Source organism: Theropithecus gelada, chromosome 9 (genome assembly GCF_003255815.1).
Source record: "Theropithecus gelada isolate Dixy chromosome 9, Tgel_1.0, whole genome shotgun sequence".
In the NCBI taxonomy this organism is placed as follows: domain Eukaryota; kingdom Metazoa; phylum Chordata; class Mammalia; order Primates; family Cercopithecidae; genus Theropithecus; species Theropithecus gelada.
Window position 1 is genome coordinate 110,331,548 of NC_037677.1, and position 14,280 is coordinate 110,345,827.

The following is a 14,280-nucleotide window of genomic DNA, read 5'->3' on the forward strand; positions in this document are numbered from 1 at the left end:
CAGGATCACTGTTAGGCAGTGGAGGAGGCAGTGGCATCTCTGACCTGTCTCTAATCAAGGACCAGATTGCCCACCTGCCCACCCCTGGAGACATGAAGGATCCTGGGTTGCAGAAAGAAATATCCGCTTCCCCAGAAAGCCGGGGTGGGACTCACAGGTCTCAAATATTAATAGTTTCAAGCCCCTAGACTTGTCTTGGCCTTTTTTTGCCTCGCAGCCACTAGATGGCAGGACAGCATTGTTTTACCTCCAGTCTGTAGGCACTAAAAAATCCAGCCTGTTCTTTAAAAAAAATATTTAAGGTTTTTATAATTTTCTGATTATTGAAGAACATGTGGAAAACACGGAGAAGCACAAAAAATTCAAAATATTTTAAAATTAGTAAAGCATTCAGGTTTTTAGTTATTTAGAGGAAATCATTATGAGGCCAGTCCGTATTCATTTATGAACCATAGTTTATAGAACAGGGTCTAGGGTCCTCCTTGCACTTGAAGAGGGTTCTCTTTTGATGTAAATATAACCCTATAGTCCTTGCCCCGGATATAAAGTCAAAGTTGTAACCAAATGCCTAGACGCAGCTACAGAAAATAATAATGAATTGCTGAATTGTAGGACACAGCCTTGGAGCTGTGGCAGGTTGGGGAGGGAAGGATAAGGAAGGACTGGAGGAGGAGCTGAAACGTGAGTTGTCAGGAAAAGCAGGGGGGTATCAGGGGACCGGTGGAACCTCAGGGCCAGGGTGGAGATGATTCAGGCAAGGCCACCGACATGGCTTCTGCCTCGGAAAGTGGGCAGAATCTGCTGGACAGGGTGAGTTTGGTCTTCATAGCATAGGCCACAAGGAGCCATTGTAGGTCCAAGGCCAAGCCCTGGCCAGCAGCAGCCTAGAAGATGTTCTCTCCTAGGAACCTGAGAAATCGGAGGCTCCCTTCTGAACTCTGCTCAAGGTCAGAATTTAGGAAAAGGAAAACACGGGGAAGACAGGTTTCACGCAGTCTCAGATTTCCCCTGGGCCTCCATGGAGTCTCGTGTGTCTCTGCCGAGGAGTTTGTTTACCCTTCTGGTTTCCCAGTGGAAGAGCGCAGAAGAAAAGATCTATTCTCAACATTTGCTAAACTTCCTATTTTCCAGGCACTGGCTCGGATCACATGGGTTTTACCCTTGGCATCATCTGTGTTTTCCAGCCTTTGCCCCCTGGAGGGTGGCTAATAAATGCCACTTGGTTGTAATTCTCTCTCCTGGAGGCATCTTGGGCTTCTCTTCACCAGTGAGTGTTATATGTAAACACATCCCTATAAAAAAATATGTTATTTGTATAATTATAAGGAAGATCCAAGTGGCAGGCTTTTTCATTTGGAGAGGGGTTAAAAAACTGTTTTAGAAGACACAATGCTTTGGAATCAGAGACAAGCACAAAGAAGGCAGACCTTAATTCATTCCAAAGAATATGTTTCAAGTTAAGCAAAAATTGTGCCATGATGCCCATTGATTGAAAGGGGCCAGATCTGGGCCCACAAAAAAATATATGAACATTGAAATTTATGCAGGGCATTTACTTTTCAATAAAGGAAGGATTCAAATTCAGCTGACAGAAAATTAGAGACCTGTCTCCCAAATTTGTACATAGAGAATGATAAAGATTTAATGCTGTATTTGAAGCAGTGATGACACTATGTAAAATAATAGAAGTAGCAAAGTTGAGTGAGACAACCGGGGTTCAGATCCTGGCCCTTCTTCCCACTTACTGTTTGAGAGACTGTAGCAAGTCACGTGACCTTCCTGTGCCTCAGCTTCTTTATCTGCAAAATAGAGATATTAATTTCTGCCCACAGGATTGTTATAAGAATCAGAGTAACTGTCAGCTTCCTGAATTTCCTGAATGTGCCTACTGAGGAAGAAATCATAGGATCATGATTCTAACACTGGGAGAACCCCTTAAAATGTAACTTCCCTAATTCCCTTCATTATGATCAAGGAAAGGAAGACCAGAGAGGTGAAGCGTAGCCACCCAGCAGGACCAGGACCGAGACACAGGCGTAACTTGTGGTCCAGGGCTTCCCCCCCAGCATCAGGCGGCACCCACGACTGTGGTGGCACCAGGCTGTTCATCTACATTAATCCACCCACAGAGTGGTTTTTTCCTTCCACCCAAGTGGGTCAGCAAATTTTCTTCATGTACACAGCCTCCTCTCTGCTTCACTTTGGCGGAGGGATGGTATAGGGATAGCTGTCCCAGCAGGGCGAGCAATGGACTTTCCAGTGGCAGAGGAATGGCATAGGGACATCTGTCCCAGCAGGGTGAGCAGTGGGCTTTCCAGTGAAGAGGGCCAAGTGCACATTTCAGGAGCAGCAAGCGCAGGACACCAAAACGTAGGTGGAGGTCTAAGAACGGCGAAGCTGTAGCTTCTGCATCTGTGGGATACCTCCAGTTCTTTTCAGTTATTGCTCTTCTAGAGGGAAAAAATTAACTCTAAAGTGAAAAGGTAAGGTAAATCATCAGCTTTTCACAGTAATAGAAACCTAGAACACTATTAGCAGAGAAAAATTAAACCTAGTAATAGAAAGTACTATGAAAACATAACCAGTTGCTTCTCACATGAACATGTGATCACAGATAGGAAATGTGAGCATGGCATTGCATGTTTAACCCCTGAGCTGCTGGCTTGCTTTCTCTCAAGGATCTATGATGGTGGGAATTTTGTTTGTTTTGTTTTGAGACGGAGTCTCACTCTGTTGCCCAGGCTGGAGTGCAGTGATGTGATCTCGCCTCCCTGCAACCTCCACCTCCCAGGTTCAAGCAATTCTTGTGCTTCAGCCTCCCGAGTAGCTGGGACTACAGGCACATGCCACCACTCCTGGCTAATTTTTTTTTGTATTTTTAGTAGAGACAGGGTTTCACTATGTTGGCCAAGCTTGTCTCAAACTCCTGACCTTAGGTGATCTGCCTGCCTCGGCCTCCCAAAGTGCTGGGATTACGGGCATAAGCCACCCTGCATGCCAGTGGTCAGTTTTAAGGGGAAAAGATGGGTGGAGTGATTAAGTAAGGACTGAAGTATGTTAGCTGTTCTAATGCTGGACCCTGTAGCCGTAATACAGACCTATTGTATCTTCCACTCAGTCTATTAGGCTATTTAAAGACAATTCAGCCTTTTTCCTCCCCCTACCCCGGATGATTTGTTTTAAAGTCATTTATCAATTTTTATTGTCAGGGACCCTACTTTTTTTTTTTTTTTTTAGGGGAAGGAGGGAAATGTGGAGGTTGATATGTTTTGGTGAGGGGAATGTATTCTTCTCCTTAGCCTCTTTTAAACTGAGTTTGCTTCCCCATGTCTGTATTTTTGCAACTGAATTGCAGAGAAAAAATGTATAGAGCGAATTTTCTCTCTTGTTCACAGACCTGAGGATGGCAGATGATCGAGAGGCTTGTGCAGAGTAGCAGGTGTCATAAGCTCATTCTATCAGCTTCACACCCTTTGTAGACTGTGGTCCTGAACCAAGAAATTGAGAAAAGCATTGCGGAGACGTTCACTTTATAAGTGTTTTGTTTTTATGTGTTCGCATTTTCCTTGTTACGTTTGGAGGGTTGAGATGGGGAAATACAGCAACTCCTGGATCGTTTACTTTATGCAAGATCATTGAAAAATGTTTGTATGCCTCGTTTGAAAATGAAGAGCTTTGGTATGCTTCCATGGTCTCCTATTATTTTTATTATTCACTTGAGTGCCTTTAAAGGAAAAACATAACCTAATGAACCTGAACTCTTTACTTCACCACCCACTTCCTGTTTTTGTTGATTAACTTACATACAGTTTGACATGTTTTGCTGTCATGTGAGTGCTGTTTTGCGGCCTGTCATAGATTTGGCACTTCAGTGGGTTGACCGTGAGTGACGCTCATCCACTTTAACTTTCTGATGGTTTGTTCTGTTGATACTCTGTCTCTTGCTCAGCTATTCCCCTGTTGTTTCCGATTTTTCACTCTTAAAGATTGTGCTCCTGGCTGCATGTTTATGGAAATTGGTTTGTGTTTTTCCTTTGGACCCCATGTGCATAGACAGTTGCTTGTTTCCACAGGGAGCCATCCCAGGGTTGGGGGGTGCTACAATGGGGAGCCGGGGCATTTCTGCCGGTCAGCAGAGAAGGGAGAGGCCAGTGTGACTTTCCCAGCCCGAGTTTGAATGGTCCTATGGAAAACTCCAGCGTGCAGTTCACTGCTGATTCAGTCACAGGCCTTCAGGGCCAGGCGGCCTGTGCCAGTCTTATCCCCTGCTGAGCTCCGAGCATGTTGAGTTTTTATTATTACAGAGAAGAAGGAAACTCACTTCCTGTCGTCTCAGGGCACAGCCTAGTTCTGATGCAAAGGGAACTGTTTTCGGATGGAGACACTAGGTACTACCTTCACTCTTTCTTTTCTTCTCTGTCTTGCTCTGTGCCTTGGTATGTTAGGACCGTGGGGATGCCCTCTGTTGAGATGTTGAGACCATGAATGAATCATCCCAAAAATATTTAGACAAAGCGGCTACGAAAACCAGAGCTCTAGTTCCGAATGAAACAGCTCTGGGGAAATGTGAGCCTGGTGGTGTGTTTACTTTCATGCTGATGAATGTCTGCAGGCAGATAGAGCTACTGGGAATCCTATTCATGGTGATGCTTTAGAAAATTAATCGCAGTGGGCTTCTTGCATGCTTATATTCCTTTCCAAATATAGAAAGGCATAATTCACATTTTGAGTAGCCTGGGGGATCCATAAGAGGATAAAACCTGTATTTATCCACTCTAGTGATGGGGAAAATTATACTTGCACCCGGAGTGGATTGTAAAAATCCGTTGTACTCTTTCTAAGGTTTTTCACTTCTTTGTAAAGTAGGCAGAATATTTTTATCCTATAATGTTTTCTGATACAAGTTGCTGTAGGCTCTTCAAGGAGGCCTTTTTATCTAAATAATCATGAGAGCTTGGTTATAATTTTTTGACTCTTGAGTTTGTTGTAGTGAAAATGACTGAGTTGAGCTCACACTGTGAAATTAGAAGTTGCAAGAAATGGCTGTCTACCGAAGAAGTTAGGACAGTCTGGTTCCTTGCTGATAGTTGATGCTGGCATTATTTGTGTTCCTAGCAGAGATTTATGCTTATCTGAACACATCTGGAAACAAAGATAATGGTACTTGCCCATATTGGCAAGAAAACTCAACATGAAGAAAGAGTTGGGATGGTTAGGAAGCACTGGATTCAACCTGCTCTGTTAATTAACTTTCCTTTGCATTTTAGTGCACACTGAAGTGCACTGAATAAGTCATTCTACCATGATATTGTAGTGTGTTGTGATCTTGCTTGTCTGGTCCTGAGCATAGTGATTTAGTAGCCAGGTTTCTTTTTTTAAATCTGCAGTGAATTGTGGAACACAGAAGCTTTTAAGCGGATTTAGAACTTTCAATTCACTGCTCTGGTTTATCTTGGACTTTGCACTTAATGGCAGCTTCTAAAACAAGAATCAGATGTTTCTTCGCAAAGTAATCTTAGTAAAAGTCTTCAGAATGTAAAAAGGGCCAAAGTAAAGGTAGTTGCATCAGCAATTAGCAAAGAGAGGAAAAAGAGGAGGATGGATAGAATGGGCAGTGATAAACTCTGGAGGAAAAGATACCCTGGTCAGTTTCATTTGCCTTATCTTTCTTTGCCTCTCGTCTGCACTTTGCAGAATCAGTGGGATAATGATTGTTAATTCAATTTGTAAAGTGTAAGCCTATAAAAATACTCATACTTCTTCGTGGTGACTAAAAAATATCTGAAGTGGTTCCTCCACCGTTTGTATCATTCATCAGCTTCCGAAGAAAGACTTATTCCCATTATCTGGACTTGAAAGAATCTCAGCAGCCTTTTCCTCCTGCCTCCCCTTTTGGCAGGGTACAACAGTTCTCACATGCTTCAGCATCTTCTGCTGTGAGGTCCTAGGAACCCGGAGAAACAAGAACAGCCACTTTTAGAAAATCATGTCTTTGGGGATGATCGCCAGCCGAGGAAGTTTCTAATCTGAACCTTTGAAAGCATTTTATTTTCTTTCTTATTACCTCCCCAGCTCCCACCCCTGGGAGAACCTGCTGGGCTGAGCTATGGACCGTTGTCTTCTTTGTGCCATTGGCTAATTAATTAGCACAGTCTCTTGGGAGCCCTTGAGGCCCTTTCTGCTGTCCAGTAGCAGTTGTTTATCTGATGATCTGCTCGGTTCCAGCAGCTGATTTCCAAACAGACAGTAACTCTGTTTGCTGCTAGGACTGGGATTACAAAGCATGCCTCCTCTGACTGTGCTGAGAGTGAATTACTGCTCACACCCAGGCTGCCCCGGGGACTCTACACAGTTTGTTACAAAGGAAGGAGACTCTAAGGATGACACTGCCTGCTGGGGCATTTCCTGGAAGGATTTTGGTGGTGGCATTAAAGGAATTTCAGTTTAACATTCAGCTCAGCGGTCACTGCTAGGAGACCTTGCAGGTTTCATGGAGAGTTGTAAATTGCCCCGGTGGCTCTAAATACACCTCAGTGCTGCAGAGGGGCACCTTCCAGAGTCTGTGCTTCCTGAGGTATGTCAGGTTCCATCTTCTGTCCAGGAACCAAGGAGCCAAAAGGCTGTGCACAGCTGGAGAGGTGTTTGATACAGTGGAATGAGCTGGTGCTCTCCGCCCCACACGGGAGTGCACATCGGCACCGTGCAGGAATGTGTGGCCAACATCTTCCATCAACTTCTCCGCTTCCTCGGGCTCTGGAAGTAGGCGAGGGGCTTGAAACAAGATCAGAGACAGCAATGAAAGGTCAGAGCCAAGAGGGCCCATGCAGTGGACAGAGAGGCTTTTGTCTTGACCCTCAAGCTTCAGAGGGTCCGAGATGCTCAGACCCTCTGCTGCTGCCATTGTTCTGCACGTTACTTTTGTTCTGTGCTTAACGCTGCTTACTGGAGATCGTCCCAGGAAAATGCCCACGCCTGACCTGAGACTCATTCTGTAGGTCTAGAGCAAAGCACAGGAATCCGAATTTTAACAAAGATGAGAAACTCTGGAATAGGAGACTTGGTGTTACACCTCGGAATGAATCTAGGCTCTATTCCTCTCTAGCTTTGTAATTTTGGACAAGCTGATTTCATCTCTCTGTGAAATGGAGTTAATACCTCATAGAAGATTAAATGAGATAATATATGTAAAGCGGTAAATGATGAAAAAGTGACATTATGTATTTATTCTTGTTATTGCTGACACAGAGGAGTAAGAAATTTAGAAGACTAGGCAGAGGGATAAAGTCACAGTGAAAAATGGAAAAATGGGGCGTCTAGGGAGCCCTCTTAATTAGCACAAAAAATTATGAATCCAGTGATCTTCAGAATAAGCCAGATCTTGAAATCCATTTGTAGCAAGCAAGTGACTTTTAACTATTAAATGGTAAATATTAGTTTAGCGTTTTGAATAACTTATTTGCGTGTAATAAAAAAGTTACACATTCAGAGTTCTTTCCACTCTTGCTTGCTGTCTGCTCCCAGCTCCCTGTAACACAGATAACCACTCGGAAAGACAGACATAATAATGAACCAGCGTCATTGTCGGAAGTAAATACCCAAGATTCGTTGTCTGACGGCCACGGAAAACTAGGACACAGACACACAAATACTGAGGTTCAGAGTGGAAGTTTAATAAGCAAAAGAAAGAGAAGAGCTCTCTGCTGCAGAGAGAGGGGTCCAAGAGAAATGGGTTGCTGGTTCCACAGTAGAATGCAAGGAGTTTCATAGATGAGCTTGAGGAGGTGATGGCTGATTTACATAGGGCGCAAAAGATTAGTTGGACCAGGTGTGCCTTTTGCATAGGGCGTGAAAAAGCTGGCCGCCCCACCCTCATCTTTTATTATGCAGCTGCTTCTCCACCTGGCCAGTGCCATGTTACCTGTTTCCTTACTGTACACATGGTGACAAAGAAAAGGGAAGATGGAGCCTCCCTGTTAAACATACCTGGCCCTTAAGTAGCCCTTTTCTGTTGGCACAGCTGCTGGCGTTCACCCGTGCAAGCTTCTAGCTTGCTTATCTGTGTCTGCAGCTCGATTTTGGGGGCTGCTTTTTGTTAAAAGGGAAATTCTGTGGAGGACTCTTATACTCTTACTATCTGCCTAAGTAATTTCTATCTCCTGTATCAATAACAGTAATAATCATGATGTTTATTTACCACTTACAACAGGACATACACTGTTCTAAATGCTTTGTGAATATTAACTTATTTACAAGCTCTGAGCTAGATGCTGTTATTTTGTCCTTTTAACAAATGAGGAAGCACAAGCACAGAGAGGTTAAGTAACTTGCCCACAGTCACACAGCTATGTGGTAGAACAGGGATTCAACTCCACGCAGTCCAGCCCCTGAATCCATGGATTTATCTACTGCACCATCCTTCCAGTGTCTCTTTATGCAGATACGAGCAAATCTAAACATATTTTCTGTTCCTCTCAGTTTTTTTCAAAAGGTAGCACACTGCTGCCATTGTTCTGCACTTTGTTCTGCACTTAACACGAGTTGTTGGAAATTGTCCCGCATCAGAACGTAAAGAGCTTCCTCATTCTTGTTTACAGTACTATGTGATTTTGATTAAAGAACCCTCCCTTTATGATCCAACCTGGTTATTGTGGGAGCGCGTGACTAATTGAATAAGCTTATGTCTGCCAGATAGCTCTTGTAATTGAGGTGTGCTATGAAGGTTCAACATTGGAAATGGGAGAGTCGGGGGAAATGAGGGAAGAAAACTTATTACTCCAAAAATGTTTCCACATAGTATTAGGTCTCCCACCTGAAAGAAATACTCGAGCAAAAGAGTTGTCCTGCATTCCTGCAGAATCAGCAGGAAGCGGCTGCCCTGAATCAACTCCCTCTCAGAAATCTGTTCTCTTCCTATATGTGAACTTTGAGCCTAATGAGACTGTACCTAATGAGTGTCTCTGCAGCAGCCTTGCAACAAGAACTGGTAAAATGGAAGTACGGGTACCAGTGTGCCCCTCCCTCACCTGCCCCTGACATGTCCTGCTGGTCACCAGGCAGGATGGCAGCTCCATTTAGCTGATCTCCACCTAAACTAGAGGTGGCCCAGGGCCTCTGACTGTGGTGTGTCTTCAGCAGGAAACGCTCTTCACTCATTCACAAAACACTGTTGGGCACCTGCTATGTGTTGGGCACTGTTGTAGAAGCTGGGGAACTGCAGTGAAGTAGTCCAGGTCCTGCCCTCATAGAGTTTATACTCTAGCAGGAGACAATATAGCTCTAATTTGAGATCAGGTGACGAATTTAAAAGTTAAAGCAGGGGCCGGTGCGGTGGTTCACGCCTGTAATCCCAGCACTTTGGGAGGCCGAGGCGGGCAGATTACCTGAGGTTAGGAGTTTGAGACCAACCTACCCAACATGGTGAAACCCCATCTCTACTAAAAATACAAAAAAATTACCCGGGCATGGTGGTGTGCGCCTGTAATCCCGGCTACTCCGGAGGCTGAGGCAGGAGTGGGAAGGAAAAAGTGGATATAATAAGGGTAGTAACTCATGTAGGCCCTGCGGGCTGTGGTCAGGACCCTGGAGTTCCTTTCCCACATGTGAGAAAACCACTGGATGGCTCTGGGCAAGGAACTAATCTGACTGGATTTATCTTTTTTTTTTTTTTTTAAAGTACAGGGTCTCTGTTGCCGAGGCTGGAATGCAGTGGTGCGATCTCGGCTCACTGCAGCCTCTGCCTCCCAGGCTCAAATGATCCTCCCACCTCAGCCTCCCAAGCAGCTGGGACCATAGGCGTGCACCACCATGCCTGGCTTTATTTATTTATTTGCATTTTTTGTGGAGACCAAGTTTCTCCATGTCACCCAGGTTGTTCGAACTTCTGGCCTCGTGATCTGCCCACGCTGGCCTTGGAAAGTGCTGGGATTACAGGTATGAGCCACCACACCTGGCCTTACCATTTTTAAAAGCTCATTTTGGAGAGAAGCCAGTTAGGAGGCAATGGTGGACATCAGGTCAGAAGATGATGTAGCTTGAGCCTTCCAGGGTCCTGGCCCGAGGGAGCAAGCAGCATGATGCCCAGTGAACTAGGGTGGTTGCATACAGAAACAAGAGACCAAGGGACAGTGGCCAGCTCCACTGGGCAGGAACCATCGTGGGTGCCCTGGGTCCTGCCATGCCCTGTGATCCTCCGCAAGCAGGTCTGAGCTGTGCAGGGGAGAGCTGCACCAGAGCTGGGGCCAACAGGCCAGCAGGGACACCCTGAAGGCTTCTGAAACCCTGGAACAGAGTTTCACAGGGAGCCCTGGGAGGGCTTTAAGTGGTGATGGTGGGATCTGGTTTCTCTTTTTTTTTTTTTCTAGACAGAGTCTTGCTCTGTCACCCAGGCTGGAGTGCAAAGGCATGATCTCGGCTCACTGCAACCTCCGCCTCCCGGGTTCAAGTGATTCTTCTGCCTCAGCCTCCCTAGTAGCTTGGGATTACAGGCACACGCCACCACGCCCAGCTAATTTTCGTATTTTGTAGAGACAGAGTTTCACCACGTTGGCCAGGCTCGTCTTGAACTCCCGACCTCAGGTGATCTGCCCGCCTTAGCCTCCCAAAGTGCTGGGAATACAGACATAGCCACCGTGCCCCGCTTGATTTCTCTTTTTAAAGGAACACTCAGGCTCACAGGAATCTTGGGTGAACATTACCCCCTCTCCTCCTCCATCCCCACATTTCTCTTATCTATTGGCTTTGTTCTGCCCAATCTTTGCCAGTCTGCCCTCTTGGCTCCTCAGGCCACATGGTAAAACATGGCAGCCACCAACTCTCATTTTAATCACCTTGACAGAGACTGACCCATTTTCTCAATTTCAGTTCTCAAATTCCCAGGGAAGAGGGCTGATTGGCCCAGCCTGGGGATCAAGTGTCCCCTGGACCAATCAGTGGTGGCTGCAGGGTCAAGTGGGCCAGATGGCGAATCACTTTCTACCAATATGGTGGCTCTCATTGTAGCCTCAAAGGGAGAATGGGGGTGAAAGGGATATAATCCCCGGGAAAGAAGGTACCCCAAAACAACACAGCTCTTAGGTGGAAACCTAATCTCTTAGACTCTCATTCTTGCCGAATATATCTATAAGCAGTGGACTTTTCGTCCCTCTCCCCCTTTTTTTCTGATGCTTTCCTCCGGATGCCTTCTAGACAATCATTTGCACCTTTTCTTTGTCTCCAGTTACATGCTTTAATCTAATCATCAGGGTTTGCTTCTTCAAAGTTAAGCTGTGGACGGAGTTTTCCCAAAGCCAGCTCTTCTTAGGAAGATGAATTCAATGGGGTTGAATTGATAGTCACTCACAAACACACATCTGTGGTCTGGGAAGATGTGGGTTTAACAAAAAGCTATTCTGGTTAGAAGGAAAAATTAATATTGACTGACTCAAATCCAGAAAGAGGAAGCAGATACCAAGTTCATTTTGAAAAATAAGAGTTCATTTTAGGGGCAGACTAGCTAAGTTCTTTTGCTTAGAAGGAGAAATTAATATTGGCAGACTCAAATCCAGAAGGAGGAAGCAGATATTAAGTTCATTTTGAAAAATAGAAGTTCAATTTAGGGGCAGGCTAGGTATCACCCTTTTGAGATATTTACCAGGACCGAGGACCGTATTTCATATTCAATTTTAAGGTACTTTTCATAACCATGGACAGTGTTTTCTTAAAGTGTTTATCTTTCTTCCTCTGTTGTGTTCTTTTTATGTAACCAGTTAATTTTCCAAATTTTATTCTGATAGAACCAGAGTCCTTTTATTTTTCACATAACATATCTAATTCTGTTTTTCTCATAAAGGATGCTTGCTAGTTTTGTTTTGCTCATCACTGAGGATGAGCTAATGACAGCTTTAAAAAAAATCCCAGCTTGTTTTTACTTTGATATCATCATTGAGATCCATACCACAGAAGAAGTAGGACTTTATCTCTGAAAGGATTTTAGTGCATAAACTGTGACTTCCAGCCTGCTAGACTTCATGCTACTCTTAGGATCTTTGAATAGCCTTAAATTAGCTGCAGGACCCAGGAAGTTTGCTCTGAAATTCAGCTGACATGTTAAGAACCTACTTTAGGTCAGACACAGTGACTCACACCTGTAATCCCAATACTTTGGGAGGACAAGGCGGGTGGATCGCCTGAGGTCAGGAGTTCAAGACCAGCCTGGGCAACATGGTGAAACCATGTCTACTAAAAATACAAAAATTAGCTGGGCGTGGTAGTGCACGCCTGTAGTCACAGCTACTCAGGAGGCTGAGCATGAGAATCGCTTGAACCTGGGAGGAGGAGGTGGCAGTGAGCTGAGATCGTGCCACTGCACTCCAGCCTGAGTGACAGAAAGAGACTCCATCTCAAAAATAAATAAATAAATAAATAAAAACTCTACCTATTCAGTGTTCTTTTCTTTTATCCCATTCTGGTGTTTTCTGAAGGGTTGTGGAGAGCACTGGTTGAAGCCCACCCTGAAACTACCTTGGTAGAGGGGTTAACTGGGCCAGGAGACCTAATTTCAGAAAGGTCACAGATTATATTCCACCCTCCACAAAAGTAACCTGGAAGATGAGAGTCCTGTCCTGAATTTTAGTATCAAAAACAGTGTTTGTTCAAAGAAAAAATAGTCTAGTAGAGAAAGTACACCCTTTGGGGTCAGATCACTAGGAATCACATACCAACTCTGAACTTGAATTTTCTTATCTACACAAAGGCAGCATGGCTGTGAGAACATGCAGTGATTTTATAAAGCTCCTGGCCCATAGGTGGCAGGTACTAATAAGAAATAGCTACGTAAATATACTTCTTTTGGACTTATGTACTATTTTTGCATTGGCTGCCTCTGCTTTTGAGGTCTTACTCAAGACATCTTTGCCCAGACCAATGGCCTGGAGAGTTTCCCCAACATTTTCTTCCAGTAGTTTCATAGTTTCAGGTCTTTAAATCTTTCATCCATTTTGATTTAATTTTTGTATATGGCAATAGTTAGGGGTCCAGTTTCATTCTTTTGCATATGGTTATCTAGTTTTCCCAGCACCATTTATTGAAGACATTTTCCTTACCCCAATGTATGTTCTTAGCCCCTTTGTTGAAAATGAGTTTACTGTAAATGCATAGATTAATTTCTGGATTTTCTCTTTTTTTTTCCCATTAATCTGTGTGTCTGTTTTTATGCAAGTCCAATGCTGTTTTCGTTAGTATAGCTTTGTAGTATAATCTGAAGTCAGGTAATGTGATTTCTCCAGTTTTGTTCCTTTTGCTCAGGATGGCTTTGGCTATTCTAGGTCTTTTGCGGTTTCATATAAATTTTAGAATTTTTTTCTTCTATCTGTTGAAGAATGTCATTGGTATTTTGATAGGGATTGCATGGAATCTGTAGATTGCTTTGAGCAGTATGGAGATTTTATAACAATTTTAATTCTTTGAATCCGTGGCCAACTGCCTGGATTTGGACTTGCTGTGCCCCCTCACAACCGTGAGCTAGTTACTTCCCTACCCCAAGTCTCCGCAGCTCATCCTTAAAGGGGGTTACGATGATATCTGCCTCCCTCTTTGAGTTGCTATCAGAATTCAGTGAGGACATGCAGATGAGAGTTTTAACAATATCCAGGCCCCTAGTAAGCACTGACAATTGTTAATTATTATTGTTACTTGTAAAATGGGCATGATTATCCCCCCTCTACCTACCTCTGAGGCGCCTATCAAAGACCAGAGATTTTGTGTGTTTGAAAAGCTGTGCACACATATTTTAAAAAGTACAGAGAACGCTGTCAATAGCAGTCATTAACAGGGTGGCAATAAGGAAATCCTATTGCTGCCTGAATAACGTGTCCTTGAACAGTGCAGAAACTCCCTTTGCTGATATATCTCCAAGGGGCAGGAGGTGGGGAGACATCACAGGAAGTACCTGCTGCCATTGCACCTCCCATCTAATTTTGTGATGATCATGAAATGCTTCACCTACTGCGTGCAACTGACTGCATTACATGAGAGGAAGTTGGTGCTCTGCAAAGGGTAAAAACTCACTGGATCAGGTCACATGGGCGGGTGGACGCAGAGCTCCGACTAGCCCCAAGTCCAGCGCTCTTTTGTGTTGCTTCTTTGTGGAAGGAAACGTGAAGAAAACCCAGCATCACCCTGTAAACCAGACAGAACACAAAACAGCGGAGGAGCCCAGAGAAGGCAAAACAGATTCAGGACCATTTCTCTTTTAAAAGTAAAATGGCCACATGGAAGAAATTTGACTTTCCGAAAGTGGAGGAT

The 14,280-nt window shown here is 44.3% G+C and overlaps 1 protein-coding gene across 5 annotated transcripts in view; it reads left to right on the forward strand.

The window, feature by feature from the left end:
- CASP7 (caspase 7) overlaps positions 1–14,280 on the forward strand; it is a 52,373-nt gene that overhangs the window by 26,657 nt on the left and 11,436 nt on the right. The window contains exon 1 of one of the 5 annotated variants that reach the window (XM_025397177.1): positions 4,293–4,388. The exons of the other annotated variants lie outside the window; for them this stretch is intronic. Coding sequence (XP_025252962.1) covers positions 4,354–4,388 — 35 coding nt within the window. The 5' untranslated portion in view covers positions 4,293–4,353. Of the gene's footprint in view, positions 1–4,292; positions 4,389–14,280 lie in introns of those variants that run through there. 5 annotated transcript variants of the gene reach the window in all.